The sequence below is a fragment of the Populus trichocarpa genome, chromosome 14, assembly GCF_000002775.5.
Source record: "Populus trichocarpa isolate Nisqually-1 chromosome 14, P.trichocarpa_v4.1, whole genome shotgun sequence".
Classification (NCBI taxonomy): domain Eukaryota; kingdom Viridiplantae; phylum Streptophyta; class Magnoliopsida; order Malpighiales; family Salicaceae; genus Populus; species Populus trichocarpa.
In genome coordinates, this window is record NC_037298.2 from 6,173,747 (window position 1) to 6,192,405 (window position 18,659).

The 18,659-nt window shown below is 35.9% G+C and overlaps 2 protein-coding genes across 4 annotated transcripts; one reads left to right on the forward strand and one right to left on the reverse strand.

Annotated features, from left to right (window-relative positions):
* The first annotated feature begins 3,128 nt into the window (after nt 1-3,128).
* LOC7494137 (uncharacterized) lies at nt 3,129-6,247 on the forward strand. The gene is made up of 2 exons (XM_024584738.2): nt 3,129-5,632; nt 5,750-6,247. Exons 1-2 carry the CDS (start codon nt 3,718-3,720, stop codon nt 5,890-5,892), a joined length of 2,058 nt encoding a protein of 685 aa, XP_024440506.1. The 5' UTR covers nt 3,129-3,717; the 3' UTR covers nt 5,893-6,247.
* A 311-nt stretch (nt 6,248-6,558) lies between these two features.
* LOC7492759 (protein SUPPRESSOR OF PHYA-105 1) lies at nt 6,559-14,556 on the reverse strand. Of its 3 annotated transcripts, none has more exons than XM_024584736.2 (8): nt 14,384-14,556; nt 12,251-13,697; nt 11,705-11,862; nt 9,847-10,681; nt 9,127-9,273; nt 8,372-8,689; nt 8,230-8,289; nt 6,559-7,302 (listed from the first exon to the last, which is right to left on the reverse strand). In XM_024584736.2, the coding sequence occupies exons 2-8, from the start codon at nt 13,694-13,696 to the stop codon at nt 7,114-7,116; spliced, it is 3,153 nt and encodes a 1,050-aa protein (XP_024440504.1). In that variant the 5' UTR covers nt 13,697; nt 14,384-14,556; the 3' UTR covers nt 6,559-7,113. The 3 variants fall into 3 exon arrangements, with proteins under 3 accessions (XP_024440504.1, XP_024440502.1, XP_024440503.1); XM_024584734.2 differs by having other exon boundaries at nt 6,559-7,285; nt 14,384-14,553; XM_024584735.2 differs by lacking the exon at nt 14,384-14,556 and adding an exon at nt 14,312-14,378 and having other exon boundaries at nt 6,559-7,285.
* Nucleotides 14,557-18,659: the final 4,103 nt, after the last annotated feature.

An 18,659-nucleotide genomic window follows, 5' to 3' on the forward strand; every position in this document is an offset into this window, starting at 1 on the left:
ACCAAAACCCCCCTGGTCAAAAATCTTCTATCCAAAAAACCCATCAAATATATATATATATATATATATATATATATATATATTGGTATCTGTCCAACCCCAAAAGAAATTCACATAATTAAAGATTGCAGCAGCAATAAAAAATAATTGTATATTGCATGTATGTAATTTATGTCATGTAATATAATATAATCGTAAATGTAATTTAAATAATATAAATATAATATCGAATATAAAGACTTTGGATAATAATTTCCATCCAAAATACTAAAGCATTCTTTTATCTAAAAACTCTAGCAGTCTAGCTAGAGTAATTGTTTTAATTTACCAAGAAAATCAAAAGGATTAATGGAGCTAAGTAAAATTAATCTAGATTTTGTATTCTCTGGTATGGAAAACCTATATATTCTTACTTGAACTTTCTTATACCACCACCACCACTACATTCTGTCCTAAGATAACAAGTGAAGCCCATCAACCACATTAATGGCGATGGCTCCATTACGATGGCCAAGATAGCTAACTTAAATCAATGCTTGATTTGATCTTCGTCAAGACTTTTTCATTGATTGATTAAATCCACAAACTTAAGGTAGTTAGATAGATTGCAATAACTCGCCTATTTCTCGAAATCCTCTCCACCACACATCATCTCATCTCAGACATGGCTGCAACTGCATTAATTATTGATCAAGCAGGCATTCACTACGAGCAGGAAACTATACACATTATAGTGGCCCATTGTATTATTAGCTAGCACATCTACAGGTAAAATAACTGGCTCTCAAGAGTTTGGAAGAACCAGAAAGGAATATACACCACACATGGTGGCTAACTTCTTGTACACGGCTGTCGATAGGTGGCTGCAATACCAGGCAAACGTTCTGACCCAAAATCCAGTGGAAGATCATATAATTAAATATACAGTCGTTTTTCCATTACTGCAATCTCTCAAGTTGTTCACATTAATTCATTCCCTGCATTTTCTTTTCTTTTCTTTTTTTTAATTGTGGTATTCGGCCAGTTTTCATGCACTTCAACTAATCTTTTAAGATTCTGAAGTTAACGACCAGATAAGCCTACAATAATCTTAAGATTTATAGTAATTGAACTGATAATTTCTAAAAAACAAACTCATTAATTAAGTTACATTACTCATCATTTTCTTATACTTTGCTCAAGCGTATGCTTCTCCTTGGTCTCCCTACTCTCTTGAACACCTTTCCATACATACTCGGTTCTCTTCTGTCCGTGTGTTCTCTTCAGACGTAACAACACTCAACATATTGCCAGGTTAAGAACTTAAGGAAAAATGAAGTGAGGGTTAACAATAAAAATGTCCCGTACGTTCGCACTCACTAACAATAATGTTATCTTTTATCCACGGATTGAAGAAATTTATCATTAATGTTATCTAAAAATCTTAATATTGCTCTTCCGTCCATATATATTTCGTTTAAAAATGGTTCAACATATTCTGTTAAAATAACATGCATGCTGCACATACCCAAAAAAAAAAAATCTACTACGAAAATCATTTAATAAAAACAAAAATTATGCGTAATCATTTTCAATTGTTTATATATTCTTTTCCTTCTCAAGAGATTATCTTGTCAAGATCTTCTTTCGGTGAAATTTTTTGTGTGTTACATGTACTATATATATCAAAATTTTTTTAACTATTTCAATGGAATATGTACGAAATTAAGGGTAACATTAAAATTATCAGACAATGTTAAGAGTGAAATTGGTTCAACCAATTGGGAAAGGGTAACATTATAAACTCGTACGCTATATAGTTTAAGGGTATTGTTGTAGTGAACCCGAAAATTAACACCACCAAGGCTCAACACATGTTTATACGTGGAAAAGTTTTTGATTTACTTGGAACTTTCTTAAATTGTGTTTACTAATTAAAATATTTTTTTTTCAATTGATGTTTTTTATTTATGAAATTTCCTTATTTTTATCATGTTAATTAAATCTTGAAAACATGCAAATAAGGATTTTGTTTTTATTTTGAAAAAAGAAATGATGCTAATTTTACCGAAAACCCTTTTCAAAATCTTTTTTTTTTTTGAATAATTTCATCTGTTGAATTTGATGGACCCAGTCATTCAATACATGATATTCTTAAGGAAATGTTTTGAAAAATCACGAATTAGATTCAGTAAAGCCGTTTTTCATGGGACTTTAGGGTTTGTTTCTAATCATCCTCTTCCTAGTTTGCTGCTTGGTGACATTTGCGGGGCCGTGTTTGCTCGCAAACGCCCTGGTGCTTGGCTTTTCTGTCTCCTTCATTTCGTAAAAAAAAGAAAGAAAATCCTGAAGAAATAAATTTAGAAGAGATAAAAGATGATAATTATTAAATAAAAACTTCAGATTTTTCGAAGGAAACACCCCTGGATATTCGGAATGTGACCGATCGAGGCTCATGTTGAACACAAACTTTCATTTTGGATCTACCAGGGTGCCAAGAGAAGGCTTATCCAGTCAATGATATATAAGCAAAAACTGTGAGCTGTGAAGTGTTTGCATTACTGTTTTACAATATTGGTCAAGGAGCCCCGTTGACTTGCTTCTCTAAGTTGATTAACAAATTATAAACCTAACTTAATAAATGGGTTAACAGTTAATCATGGTTCGATAACATTTTCTGCTTTTAGAAAATCAAAAACTATTTTAAGTGTTATTGTTTGTTTTTTTTAAGCTGTTTATTTATTTTTAACAGAATGTGTGAAAAAAACACTCTTATATATACTTAAATATTTAAGAAATATAAAAAATATATTATTAAATAGTAGATGCAATGATGGTGATGAGGTGATATAGTAGTGGTAATATTGATAACACAATATCTTATAAATAAATAAATAAATAAAATCACTTTTTTTGTTTTTAAAAATTTGTTTAAATCTTTTAAGATTGTTTATAGAAAAAAAAACTTGAAAAAAAAAACCGCACTCGTACAAAAAACAATTAATTGGAGGATTTTTTTATTGAACCACACTTAAATTGATTTTGAGTACATTAATTTTTTTAGGGAGAAATTACAAACGCGTAGCGGGTTCTATTTTTAGAGCACCAGAGGTCGAAGATTGCGGGAAAGTTTTTGAACAAATTGACCGTACACAAGAAGGCCGTACAACCATAAACAAAAGTGTTGTTGTCCCCTTTCTAACAGCTTCCCTTAACTGAACCCAATTTTCCTGGGAAAATATTCCTTTTCCTTCATTCTTTCGATCTGGTGATTCTTGATTCAGCTATAGAACAATTTTGTTGCCACCTTTTTCCTGAAAATTCCACTACCTATGCGATAATACATTTTACATGGTCTTTATCCATTTTGTCTGGTTTTAGAATAGCTTAATCGGTATGTTTTAGATTATCTTTGTTGTTGATGGAGGAAATCTATGGTTTTTGCTGATGTTCTTCCGGGTTGAGTTTGTGGGAATTCTTGGGGATTCAGCCAATTTTCTTCGATTTATCAATAACCTGTAATATGTTCACGGACTTCGGTTTTTCGGTCTTGGAAGGGGCGATACATTTTCTATTTGTTCCATTTTTATCTGGCAAGTCATATCAATTTGCTTCATATTGATGTAATTCAAGTTTATGTTCCGATAACTTTCTTCTTGTTTTTCAGTTCTTGCTTGAGCATAATATTAAATCTCAACACCCCATTTGCAGATATTTCGAATTTTAATTAGTTTCAGAATGGAGCAGTTTAGGCAGATTGGAGAGGTACTCGGAAGTCTGAAGGCATTGATGGTGTTTCGCGACAATATACAAATCAATCCACGACAATGCTGTCTGTTGCTTGATGTATTCAGTTTTGCATATGATTCAATAGCTGAAGAGATGAGACAAAACCTGAAATTTGAAGAGAAGAACGAGAAATGGAGAATTCTTGAACAGCCATTGAGAGAGATTTATAGAATATTCAAAGAAGGAGAAGGTTACATCAAGCAGTGCCTGGAAACCAAGGATTGGTGGGCCAAAGCCATTACCCTCTATCAGAACTCGTATTGCGTTGAGTTTTACATCCATAACTTATTATCATGTATCCCTGTTGTCATTGAATCAATCGAAATTGCTGGAGAATTTTCTGGATTAGATCAGGATGAGATACAGAAGAAGAGACTTGTGTACTCGAACAAATATCAGAAGGAATGGAAAGATCCCCGACTTTTCCAGTGGAAGTTTGCAAAGCAGTATCTTATTTCTCAGGAACTTTGCAATCGGTATAATACAGTTTGGAAAGAAGATAGGTGGGTGCTCCTAAACAAAATCCTGGAAAAGAAGATGTCAGGCTCGACAAAGCAAGAGCGGCAACTTACAGATATTCTATTGAAAAACTTGGAAGGATCGGAGCCAGTAAATGGGAAACTCTTACCATGTTCAATCTTAGTACGGTCCAAGGACTACAGTGTAAGGAGACGCCTTGGGAGTGGGAGTCAGTACAAGGAGATACTATGGCTGGGTGAAAGCCTTGCCCTGAGACACTTTTTTGGAGACATTGAGCCCCTATTTCCCGAGATTTCTTCATTGTTATCCCTTTCCCACCCGAATATATTGCAATTCTTTTGTGGGTTCACTGACGAGGAAAAGAAAGAGTGTTTTCTAGTCATGGAACTAATGACTAGGGACCTCTGCAGCTGCATCAGAGAAACCTGTGGCCCAAGAAAGCGCATTCCATTCTCTCTTCCCATTGCGGTTGATCTTATGCTTCAAATTTCCAGAGGAATGGAATATCTCCACTCAAAGGAAATCTACCATGGTAATTTGAACCCTTCTAACATTCTTGTTAAACCAAGAAACATCACCTCAGAAGGGTACCTGCACGCTAAGGTTTCGGGTTTCGGGCTCTCTTCAATCAAGAACTTCACTCCAAAAAACTCATCAAACCAGAACGAAACCCTCTCGTTCATCTGGTATGCTCCAGAAATTTTGGAAGAGAAAGAACAGACAGGAAGTGAAAAGAATTCTAAATACACAGAAAAAGCTGATGTCTACAGTTTTGGAATGGTTTGCTTTCAACTTTTGACTGGGAAAGTTCCATTTGAGGATAGCCATCTTCAAGGGGACAACATGAGCCGAAACATCCTAGCTGGAGAGAGGCCTCTATTTCCATTTTATTCACCAAAATATGTTACTAACTTGACAAAGAGATGTTGGCATACGGACCCAAATCAACGTCCAAGCTTCTCATCCATATGTAGGATCCTTCGCTATGTAAAACGTTTCCTTATTATGAACCCTGATTATAACAGAGAACCAGAGCCGCCAATGCCAGTGATAGACTACGGAGACATGGAGACGAAGCTTTTAAGGAAATTCCCTTCTTGGGATACAGCAGAATCATCAATGGTAGCACAAATTCCATTTCAAATGTTTGTTTACAGAGTTGTTGAAAAAGAGAAAGCAAGAACAACTCAGAAAGAAACTTCAGAATCAGGGAGCGATAAAGCCTCATTTAGTGGGGACGAAAATTCTGCCATCCTAGATGATCCATGCCCATCCCCTTCCTGCCCATCTCCTACTGAAAGAAGGTTGTCAATAGCTGAAACTATGCCCAGAAGACCTTCAATATCGAAGAGATTGTCAGATGTGAAAACCATCAAACAATCAGGTAACTCTAGCTTCTTATAATCAGGTCTTTGCTGATTATCTTATGATATATCACTTAATTGCTTATAGACAAGGGTTAAGTTCTGGTTTACTAGCATCCTGTGGTCTGATCATATAGGAACACCAAAAGGCCGTTCAAGACCTCCCCAACTGCAGTGCACGCGTAGTTTAAGGACAGGTTCAGAAAGCCAGTTGATGATGATCAGTCCAAGACCCAGAAGAACATCTTCTGGTCATGCATCAGATTCAGAGATCTCCTAGACAGAACATACCGGATCATTGCTTTGTTGGAAGATGAGGCTTAGTATGGCTTTCAAATAATAATAAAAAAAACATATCTGCAGATAAAGCTGAAAAGAAGTCTGTCAGCATAACAGCAGTGTAACTTGCACTGACTGCCCCCCTCTTCGTAGACAGCTGGGAGGATGTGACGAGCGACTTAATATAATCCACAACCTCGCCTCCTGTCTCAGGAGATTTAACTTCATGTAATGACTTTCTTGTGATCCTAGTGGCACATCTTATCAGCTGTAATGAGTGAGCTTCCAATCTCATTTAGGAGCAGAATCATCAATAGAAATCTTACTGACGCTCTATTCATTAGTAGTTTACACAAGTTATATCTCCGTTGGCATAAATGTCTGTTCTCTGAAAATTGAAAAATAACTAGAAATAAAGCTGAAAGTTCATTACACTTCCAGTAGTAAATCCATGCAGCAGGGTGGTCTCGTCAGGATAAAATTACAGGTACATGCAAAACTTGATAGGCTGAGTATATTATTAGCATGAACATAATTAAATTAAGCATACCAGACAATAGTCGTATGAAAACAGGTTGTTTCTTACATATGCGCGTCACTCAATAAAAGACTGCACACTTGGGCGTATAAATTTACAGTTCCCAGAAGCAATCCATAACAATGAGCCTTTCTCAAATTTCGAGTTTCAATAATTTAACGTCAGTCCAACAGTCAAATGATTACATGAATATGAACTCCATTAAAATTTCTTATTCAAATTAACCTTCAAAATCAACTTGTTTCAAAGATCTATTTCAATGATTTCAGGACTCGCTTAATCTCTCAGTCGAATAATCTTTTAGTTAGCCTCCGATTTTTTAACGGAGTACAGATCAAAACCCTGGTCATGTAACAGCTACATACATTTCTTGCTGAATTCGTCAGGAGTTTTGAACCCATTAAACTCCGCCACAGGCTTAGCTATAAACTAGTACGATCCGTGCCATTGTTGATTAATGATTGTTTGCGGAGAATATACGAGACAAAGTCACTTCAGTTGAGAACAGCTCCATTTCCAACTCTTTGACCCATTCAGGTTTCAGCTTCCAACTAATACCCCAAGAAGGCACATGGCAGTTTTTTATACTGACATTCAAATAAGAAATGCTCACAAAACAGCAAGTTCCCTGGATGAAAGTAGAACATGCGCACTTTTCAGCACCTCACACCATCCGTAACACCTTCATATTTCCACTTGAGTTGGCGGCAACAACCATATTCGATTTCCGTCGCCAACACACACTTGAAACAAATTGTCCACCACCATCAACAATCTCGTTTCCAGAGACAGGATCAACACATCCAAATTTGTGAGAAGTAATTGGCATTGGCAGAGATCTATAATAACAATAAACCTGAGAGAGAAAGACAACTGGGAATGGTTAAGATTTCAGATATCCACTCTTTTCATTATTTTATTTTAGTTCTGCTATATATATATATATATATATATATATATATATATATATATATATATATATATATATATATATAGTGGATGGGGTGGGGAATTTATGAAGAGTTGAAAATATCGACAGAATTCTGGAAAGCAAAGAAAAACGAGAAAGAGTGCAGGATGACATGTACTTCTCCCACAGTTTTCAAAGGAAAGAAATCTTGGAAGTGCTGCAGAACACAGTTTTTCTTATTCAATTATGATTCAATAGATATCTGATGAATCATGTGCATAATATGTGATGGATAAAATGCAAACACCCAGTCCATTTCACAAATTTCCTTTGTCTTTCTTCTTCTCATAATTCAATACTTTTGAGGAGGGGCAGATTCGAGCTTAGGACTTCCTCTTTAAAGGAGAGGTGTAGCTACCAGTTAGGCCATGCCTCATCCAGGAACAAGGAACATCTTATTCCAAGCATGCTCTATTTTTAGTGCAGTAAATTTTTAGTACGTAGTATATCTTCTCTGGGAACTCCGCAAAATCAATCAACACTGGAAAGATGGCTCGCGTATTCCATGGGAGGCAAAATCAGGCAAAAAAGAAAAGCACTGGAGCTATTGTAAGGGGTAATATGTGCAGAGACAATATATTTTGATACAAAAGTATAGAGCCATATACCCAAACAAAAAATATAAATTCATTATTGGAACGTTTTGACCAGGAATTTCTTCATTTATGATCACTAGGAATCAGAATGGAACCAAGCTATTAGCATGCTTCATATGAGCACAGCCAACTAAGCAGGATCAATCAAATGTAGGGAAGGCTATACCAAAGAACAATCCTATGATAAAAAGTATTTTTCAAATTTATGTTTCTGTTTAGATTAAATGGCTTTACCTCGTTGGTTTCTGAACCGCATGCTATGTATCCATCCAGTGCAGACAAACCTACAAAATTCTGAAGCATAATTTTTAACAGTTAGAACTACACAAATCGTAGATGTTCAAACTTATAATACATCAGTACTAGTTATTGCAACCTTTTCGTTAGTGTGACCACCAAAGGTCAAACTGCAAGCACTAGAGGACACGCCAGTAGAGCTAGTTTTGTTGAGATCCCAAAGCTTCAGAGTATTGTCTGTGGATGCAGAAACAAGGGTCTCTGAATCTAAAAATTTCACATAGCTAACAGTTTTTCCATGGCCAGCTAATGTGCACCAAGGGATCTTAGTATGCCGAAGATCATAGCAGTAGACCTTATAGTCAGCAGATCCAAAAACCAATAAATTAGTAGAGGAGGGAGAGAACTGAACACAGCAGACGTTGGCAGGGTTCCCAATGGTACCAAAAGAACTTCTCTGCAAAATACTTAAAGTCAAATTTTTCTGACAGCTTTATAAATGAACATAATCCAAACTTCAATGCAAGAACATGAGGAGGTTAGAATCAGGAAAGACTGAACAAATCTGAATGCCTGGATTTGATGCCCCAGTCAGCAAAAGTCAATTGGATAAGCATATAAGTTATGAAAGAATTATCAAACTAATAATCCAGCCTGTAAGTTTGACCAAGAAAATCTCCCCTCTGTTGATTCACCAAATTGATAGTTCAGACAGAAAACATTCCTCTAGACACATGCATTGAGACAGAAAACAACTACTACTTTCTACCCCCCCCATATGTGAACGTGTGGGGGTGCACATGGAAAGCTATGAGAAAATAGCTATGCAAGCTGGTGCCATGAAATCGATGATGCAATAGGGCCAGACATTGAATGATAGAGGAGAAAACATGCCTCATTAATGCTCCATAATTTCACAGAACAGTCATCACTGCCACTCGCAAACATCATAGGATCAGCCAGAGAGAAGTCTACAGACCAAGCCCTCTTTTGGTGCTCTGTGTATTGGGAGAATATTTGACCAGTGCCTGCATCCCACATCTGAAACCATCCATGCAATTTCACATAATGCCATAAACCATTTATAAAGGGAAAAGATGATGAGCATAAAAATACGAACCATGGTAACTTGCATAGCATCCCCAGATGAATACAGTAATTTAAAGGTCAAACAGGTGACAAGACTTTTCATTTTCCATTTACATAAAACCTATATGACAATGATAAATATATCCTTAAATTGACTACCAAACAATTGCAATTGCAGGGCATAAGGGAATGCATAGTTTGAAAATATGCTCCTAATTGTGAAATAATGCTGTAATATATCTCCAACACTTATGACATGAACTAGCATTATTCTTCTGAAGATGAGGATAACTAGAGCAAAATTATCAAACCAACTCCAAAAACAAATCAAAATTCATGCCTTCCAACCCAAAATGGTAAATAAATTCAAGCTACTGATTTCACATAGACAATAATCCACAAGGAAAGTATGATATTCATTATTAACAGCGCGATGTGTATTTATCAAAACATGATAAGATATCATGAAGGATGCAAGAGAAAATTGAATGCTCAACTGGTAAATACTTTTCGAAGACTACAGACCTGAACCACACCATCATAGTCAGTTGAAGCCAAATAGTTCTTGATGTAATTGTTCCAGCATACAGAACTGATCTTAGATTTGTTTGACATCTCAACCGTGGGATAATGGATATCTATGGAGTCATTTAAAAGTGCACCAAACTCAAAAACCTTGATTTTCTTTGATACGCCAGCAGCAGCAATATAATCCTCGTCACGATCAAAACTCAAAGTACAAACTACATTTGTGGAGCTCATAAAATCTCCATTTTTGAGTGATCCACACACCTCAAACCTGCTATAACTAGCAAACTTGCAGAGACCTTCAAAAAAGGCTCCAAGGGGATCATCTGATCTCTGATTTGTGTTTGAGTCCTCTCTGTTATACTGAACTGCAGGCAAACTATCTCGGTTCTTGAGCAAGTCTTTATCAGAGGGAGGGGCAGAAGAAGTATGGCGGATTTGAGATCTCATGGAGAAGTAGGCATTCTTGATTTGGTTAATATTTCTGCTCAACCTTGCCTCATTCTTCTTTGATACTGAAAACGAACTAGAAATAGCAACCGAACCAGGATACAGGTCCTGTTCTCTTGAATCGAGGCATCTCTCTTGTGTCTCAGAAACAATTTTGGGTGTTCTCAATAAATGCCTTTTCTCAACCTCTTTGATATCTTCTTCTAAGCATTCAATATCTACAAGCAACTTTGCCTCATGTTTCTGCTTTTGTTCTTTCAATAAGCTTAGAAAATGATGCAACAGCCCCGGTTCAGTATCATCATTGTCAGGAGTTGTTGATACATTGTTCCCGGAAGACAGTTCCCCGGATCGACATAGTAATTCAGACTGCAGGATTTCCCTGTTGCACACCAAATAGAGGACTTTGAAACGCATCATGTTTAAACATGTTCACATACTAAAACATACAGAAACTAATGTATCATTATGATGCATCACAGTTGTTTGACAATCTACATGAAACAGAACGAACAGTATACTGCTGGCAGCTAGAGTTGTATAGGTTATTAAACCAAGAATGAGTAAAAGGCATCGTAATGGAAGGACATGTTTGTTTGGCAGAAATAACAGAATCCACTTCGGAAAAAAGATAGCAAAAACAAGCCCTTGTTGAAGATTAACCAACCCATCAGGCTCCAAAGGAACAATAAATAAAGATTAAAAAGTAACAAATATTGAGCTTTAATCTTCTTCTGAATCATTGAAGTCGGCTCTTGAAATAATATTTAATGATTTTTCTTTACTTGTCGATTGTGATCATCACAAAAGATCTCATAACTTAAGCTATACCCGCTATATCTTGGGTTACATAGGAATAGGAACATAAAAAGCATAAGAAACACATCAGTTATCAATGTAAACAAGCAGTTAGATACACAGAGCTTAATTGTTATGAGTAGATCCCCTTGCTCACTTTAGTTGGCATTCAACTGTAATCATAAGAAGCCCAATAATGTATAGAACTACATGCTGACCTCAGCAACTCTATCCAAATGAATGATTATAGCTGAACTAGAATCTAAGCCACCATTGAAGAAACGGCTCAAGTTCACCATATGGATCCCCATAATTAGTTGCCAATGATGCTCGGTAGGGCATAAAAGTGGCACCACTACAAAAATACTAAAAAGAAGTGGATTGGTTTATGCTAGGACCAGGAAGGCTACTAAAGAAAAGGAATACGGAAATACATCTCCACTTCTCTCAGGCCTGTTCATAATCACCGATGTTCAATGAATCATCTATTGCAACAATAACAACACAGATCCTTGAAATAATAACATCACTGAGATTGAAGAACATTACAATTTAACAGTTATAGTAGAAGGCAGTAGATAAATCAAATACTGACATGGTTATATACCTAGCTGTTGGACGAGACGAAGGTTCAGGATGAAGAAGCCAAAGACAAAAGCCAGCTTCCCTTGGATTTTCTGAAAGAAAACTTGGTGGTAGAATCCGATCACGCAAATCCAGCATCACCGCAGAATTTTCCTCAAATGACTCGAACCTGCTGAGCAACTGCTAGCAACAGAAACATTAGATTGAAAGGATAGGCTTTTGGCTCAACTACTAAGCAGGAGTACTTTTATGTATGGGAAGTAATTCTTTCCTCATCTATGTAAGAGTATGATGACAAATATTGCTCAGCAATTATAGATGACAGAATGACTAGTTTCTAAACTGAAATAGTTTAAATAAAAGCTCTAACACATCACAAAAAGGATAATAGTTACTACATATTCAAAAAACTACTTTCCAAGTGCGTCAAGACTATGAATCAGTTTTAGTTGAGCTATTTTTTTCAGGCATGCTAAAAAAATCATAAATTTGATTTAGTGTGCTAAGCAGCAAGACACATAATGAATTTCAATAACAGCATGCAAAGTTAAAATGCAGATCTTGTCACCTCAAAAAGCAGGACCCCTAGGTTATAGATATTTGATGAAAAGGTGATAGGTCCTCCATTCAGCAGTTCTGGACTTCTATACCATTTTTCTTCCGATTGTAAAGTTAAAGAAAAAGACAGTTGCCTTGTTTCCATACATGAACTTTGGTAATTAGAATGCTTCTGAGACTGAAGTTCCACAAATCTAGAGTCTTGTGCACCAGTTTCATGAATATTATTTCCATCCATTGGCTTTGTCCCAAACCCAGAACTAGAGCTATACCGAGACTGCTGTTGAAGTGATTTTGTTTCTTCACCCAGTCTTTGCTTCTTTGGAACTAAACTACAATAGGAACCCGCAACTTGCTCCAGTGGCCTTTTCTTAACAAAAGCACAGGGTATAGGAACCCCTTGTTCTGTCTTGGTAGAAGAACCAATGTAAATGACCCGATTTGATGGCAATAAATTAAAACAGGATGGACGTAAGTCTTGAAAGGCAACTCCTTGAGAGTGTGCTAAATCCACCAACTCCACAGTTTGCTTAAATATCAGCAGGCTTTCAACTTTATCTCTTCTACAATGCCCAGGTTTCAGCCACTCTCTCAAACTGATCCCTTCATGTAAGGATTCAGGACAAGACCTATCAACCCTATTCTTATCGTTATTGGAACTTGATCTCACTAGTGCATCAGAAGCAACTTTCCTTGCATAATCCAGTTTTCCATCAGTAGGGCCAGCATCTGCACCCCCACATTCAGGGAGAGCTTCTTGGTTTCTGCAGAGAACGCCCTTTCCTTTAAAGACTTTCTTCAGCGGTGGCTGAGAAAAGCCAGGCATGGATGAGGTCTTCAAGGAAGCATCCCCATTGGGCAGTATAATGCTTGATACAACCCTCTTGTCACTAGCCCTCGAATGTGTAGAAATTGCTTTGCTGTCATGACCAAAATGCTTCGTCGACAAAGGTTTCAAGCCACTCCACAGGTCAGAACGCATTTTCATCAACTGCTTTCCAGCTCTTGATAGCAGTTTTTCCTTGTCTTCGTGCACATAATCACCATGTGAAGCCTTATCTCTTGATCCATTTACGAATTGATATATATTTTGCCATCTGTGTTGCCTGTTACTGTCTAGGCTTCGACCTAAAGCTTGATGTGAAGTCCAATAGTTTCCCACTGTCAATTTTTCAACCACATGCCCACTATCCTTCACAGAGCAAGGGATACTGCAAGGGGGTTCAGCTTCCGCCAAAGTTATTGCACTTCTACTTAAGTCCTTTTCCTCCATTCTGCTTGTATCCATATAATCAGTGGTGGAGCTCTCCGCCCAATCACTCCTCGTGGATGCACACATTATTGGTGATCCCAAAGCATTGCGAGGTTCTAGCGTCAAGGGATCATAGCCTTTTGCTTGAAGGTCTGCATTCCCATGTACATCATTTGCAACCAGCTCCTCTGCAACTTGGTCCATACTGTGAAAAAACAAGTTTCATTAAACAAAGCATGTACAATTTCGCTGCATAGACACCGTATGTTAAGACTACAAAATCACACAAAGATGATGGACGCGTACTTGATTTTGTTTTTCATGGAAAAATAGCAGTGTGATAGGAATCTCAAAAAACAATCGAATCATTCAAACAAATCAAACATGAAGTGATCACAGCTCAATCCTAAACTCCAAATTCATCACTTGGTCACATGCAGACTTTAAAAGTGAAATTAGGTCATCAATTGTGCACACAAAAAGAGTAGTGCCCTGCAATTCAATTCACAAACAGAAGCAAAAAAAAAAAGTACTACTCAAGAACACCAAACTAGAACTTAGAATAAAAAACCTATAATCTTCACAATTAAGTAACATCATGCTTAGACACATTAGCTTACACCACGAACACTTCCAATTCTGCATAAGCAGAATAAAATACTCTAATAAGAAGTTTTGGATTTCAAAAAATTTAAAAAAATAAGAAGAAGAAGAAAGAAACATTCCAGAATTTTTCTCTGCAACATCAAAATTAAAACTGTTAACCTTAAAGCAACCAAATTCCAGCAAGCAATAAATAAATAAATAAATCCGAATTACCAACGAAAGAGGCAAAAGATTTCAGTCTTAAAAAAATGCCAACACTGGAGAACTGTGGAGAGGTGGACTTACCTGATATGAAACGTAAATATCTTCCAATACAAGAATATGAGGGAATTTCACCGTTTTTTCTACGTCATAGTGAGATTCTAAATAACAATTTCCAGAAATAGAAAAGCCATAATTAAATTCTCATTAATTAAAGTTTATAAGGAAAAAAAAAATATATATATATATATGTATGTATATGTATATATTTATTTTTGGAAAATAACATGAAAACATTAATCAAATAAGATTATGTGAATAGCATTATACAGTGAATAAATATTAGATATTTTTTTTGAAGAATCTCTCTCGTTTCAAATTCTCTGGCCAATATTTTTTTGAGATTTTTTATTAGTATAATAATAATAATATAGTATAGTATACACAGACAGGTGGATTTCTATATGGAGTCTGCTTTGTTTAGATTGTCGCTAAGTTAAGTTCCCAGCCAATTAGCCCTTTTATTATATGTTACTCAGATATTGTTAATATTTTTTTATTCACTCGTTTGGATTTCTTTTTATGTTATTAGTAAACGCTCTGATGTTACTGATTATTTACTCAACATGCCATTCCAATGTGATTATTGGAACAAGTGAGAGAGAGTGTTTCTTGTAATTTCTGTAAAAGAGAGTGGCATTAGCTATGCATACGCGATTTTCCGTGCTTTTAACGTGAGGTAGTTAGCGACAACACGTCTACAGGATTGGAAGAGAACGAGTGGCATGTAATTTTGCGAGGTAAGGCCTACATGTCGTGGGCCCTACTTAGCGGCTCGCACGTGCCACCAGGTTCCCTTGGCGGACACAAAACGTGGGCTTTCACGACGCCGCGCTTCTGATCGATCAATGATCGGACCTTAACAGAGCACTTAGGTCTTGTTCTGGACTCAACTCATGAATCCTGTCGGCTGTACTAAATTGCAAACGGCTCAGCCCATTTGTGGTTCAAGACCAGGCTTCAAAGAGCCATTTGGGTTCTCCCTATTAATAGAATCCATTCTTTCTAAGCGGCCTTTATCTAAAAAGACATTGATGAAACTAGAGGTGAGCAAAACCGGTTCGGTTCGGTTTTTAACTAAAAAACTAACCAAAATCAAAATTTAAAAATTTTAAAAATTCAAACCGAAACCGAACCGAAACCGGTTCGAACCGACCGGTTTCGGTTCGGTTCGGTTCGGTTTTTTAACAGAAAAACCGGAAAACCTCTATTATGCTTTTTTGGGCTTTTTTGGGCCTTTTTGGGCTTTCTAATGGGTTTTATGATGGGCTTTCTAATAGGCTTGTAATTAATGTAAATATTATCTAATTTTGTTACAAAATTCTATAATATATTTAATATTTTTTGTCACTAAATATTTATTTATATTAAATTATTAGTGCTAATATTGTGTTTAATATGTTGCAAGTCTTTCTAATATTTGTGTTTTGGAGTTTGGACTCCTCATGCATCAAAGTTTAAATAACACACACACCAAATTAAAATTAAAATTACAAAGCATTGCCTTCAAAAGGGCTTAAAAAAACAACAAATAACATCACCATAAAAAATAAAACACTTCATGCAAAAAATATAAATCTTCATTGTGCACATCATCCCAATCAAAAAGCACATCAAGATGACAAGAACATTGCACTTTGATTCCGTAATACCATTGACATCAAAACCTGAAAATCAAGATCTAAAATTATAACATGATAAAATAAATTAGAATATGTAAAAATAAAAAGTAGTTTTTTACCATCAAAGTAACTTTTGAACTAATTATCATCCGTTACTAAATGTAACTTTCCACCAAATTCTACAAAATAAAAAAGTAGACATGTTAGATGATTGTAAAAAATTTAATTAATAAATTACAAAATAATAGGTGCAAGTTTATTAAAAAAAATTTACCTGACTCAAGGTTTTCGTAGGTTTTAAGATCATTTATCAAGCTTCTAATATCAGTTGAAATTGATCCATGATGCAACCAATTTTATAATTTATAATAGACTTAAATGTACTAAAATTCAAAGAAATTATCAAACTAATAAAAACTTAAATGTCAGGCAAACAAAAAAAAAACAAAATGGAAAGTAATATCAGCCAAAACATCTGTCAAGCTTAAGTTCACTGCCAACCAATCCTAAGTTCACTGCCTAAGTTCACTGCCATCTGCCAACCATCAAATTGTCCTTGAAATTCTGATTAACAGTCTATTTCAAGATGCAATAAGAACAAATTTACATCCTATATTATAAAAGCAACAGATTCTTAGTCATAGAAACCAGTTTTGAAGATAATCCTAACAATGTCTGTGAATAATGAAACATGATGTCAAACATAACCAATTTCACAACATCTATATCTTTTCCTTCCAACCAACATCAAAATGAAAGAGGAAATCACACAATGCTTTTCCAGAACTTGAACTGTAAACAACAGCATGAAGAAAATAGCATCTACCTTAAAAAATAACAAAGATGGCAACCAGAAAAATCCAATATCAATTTCAATACTGTGAAGAGACATATGATGAGAAATCAACAAACAATCAGGAAACAGCAACAAAAGAAAAACATTATGCAACTCCCAGATACTAATACATCCTAATTTTGAAGAAGAAAAAAATAATAAATACACATAAAACAGAGTAACACACTGCAGCAACAAACAACCTAAAATGATTGACAAAGAACAGGGAAACAAAATACAAAAACAAACTAAAAGAACCAAGAAACTAAATAAAAAGGAAAAAAAATAAAAACAGAGATTGACAGAAAAAAGAAATCATACCTGTGCGAGTTAGGACACGATTTAATTTCAGGTGTTAAAGACAACTTGAGGCAGCAACAGAACAGACTTTATGGTCTCAAACCAGCCCACAGGTTGATCATGTTTTCCCTTCAAACACAGAGTTTGTTTTTTTCGTCACACAGCAAGAAAAAATGACAAGGTAGCACAATTTGAAAAAATAATAGGAAAAATGGCATAGTTATAAAAATCAACAAAAAATACACAGAATGCTCAAACATTAATTTTTTTGTAACGATATACCAAAAAATACACAGAATCACAAAGCATATGTAAAAAAAAAAAAACAGAGATTGACAGAAAAAAAATCATACCTGGTGTGAGTTGGGACGCGATTCAAGTTTGGATGTGAAAGAGGAAGGGACTGGTTTGCTAGATTTGGACTCTGGAGTGGTGTGTGTGTGTGTCGTGCGACTCGTGGCCGTGTGGGAGAGGGATGTGGCTGACTGGCTAGGTTGTTTGTTTTGAAGATGAAGATGGTATGGGAGAGCCAGAGAGGGATATGGATGAAGAATTGAAGATGGATTTACTTGATTTTGTTACAGAGTGAGTGAGAGTGTGGATTGTGAGGTGCGGCTATGAGGATTGAGGGAGCGGCTGCAAGGAGTCGCTGGAGAGGAGAGAATCTAGGGTTAATTAGGTTTTAGAAATGAGAAAGTGTTTTTTTTTTTCGTATTTATAGTACCCCTTAAACCGAACCGGTTCGGTTGGGGTTTTGCCGGTTTCCGGTTTCGTAAACCGAAACCGAACCGAACCGAAAATTTTAACAAAAAAAATAATCGGTTTACTCGGTTTTTTTTTCGGTTCGGTTTTTTTGGTTGTTTTTTTTCTCGGTTTACTCGGTTTTTTTGCTCACTACTAGATGAAACATTCCTCTTATGTGCAGGCATGGCAGAAGAATGTGAGGAGAAAGTTATCAGGAGCAAAGAGTGACAAAATCCGCCAGGAACAATGAAAGAAACATCCTCCTGAGTTCTTCACGCTATACAATTGTTACAGTTCTCCTGGTATTGCTGTCAAGCGTTACTTCAATAGCCGTCAACTTATCATAAATCAATAATATACCGGATTCTTATCCTAGCAGGTGTAGGCGACATGCATACGTACGCGCACAAGTTTTTTTAACAGGAAAGGCATCTGCTTAGACATAATCACGAGCTATTAGGCACCTGGCTTAACATAATCAGCACAATTATGATTTTGCACAACGATTGCACATCCAAATTCAATGTGAACCGGGTAGTTTTTTAAAATCATAATGTATCTAATAATCCGCAAAACATCATCAATCCTATTGATATGATTATATGGTCCACAACAAAACGAAATTAGAAAAATAAAATCTAACGAAAATTTAATAATAATAGAAGAAACATTTTCAACTAGGCACAAAAAAGCACCTCTCTTGAGTAAGTCCTCGGTGCACAAGGCGCATGCTAGAGTGCATGTAGGTGAAGGAGCTTTGCCTAAGATACCACAGCACTTTGATTTTTGCACCTAAAGC

Coding starts and splice junctions, on each gene's coding strand:
- LOC7492759 (XM_024584734.2), bottom strand. CDS start 13,696: ATGGACCAAGTTGCAGAGGAGCTGGTTGCAAATGATGTACATGGGAAT. Junction 10,682..11,704: donor TCGTCTCGTCCAACAGCTAG/GTATATAACCAT, acceptor GGTGTGCAACAG/GGAAATCCTGCAGTCTGAAT. Junction 8,690..9,126: donor AATTATGGAGCATTAATGAG/GCATGTTTTCTC, acceptor AGTATTTTGCAG/AGAAGTTCTTTTGGTACCAT.
- LOC7494137 (XM_024584738.2), top strand. CDS start 3,718: ATGGAGCAGTTTAGGCAGATTGGAGAGGTACTCGGAAGTCTGAAGGCA. Junction 5,633..5,749: donor GAAAACCATCAAACAATCAG/GTAACTCTAGCT, acceptor CTGATCATATAG/GAACACCAAAAGGCCGTTCA.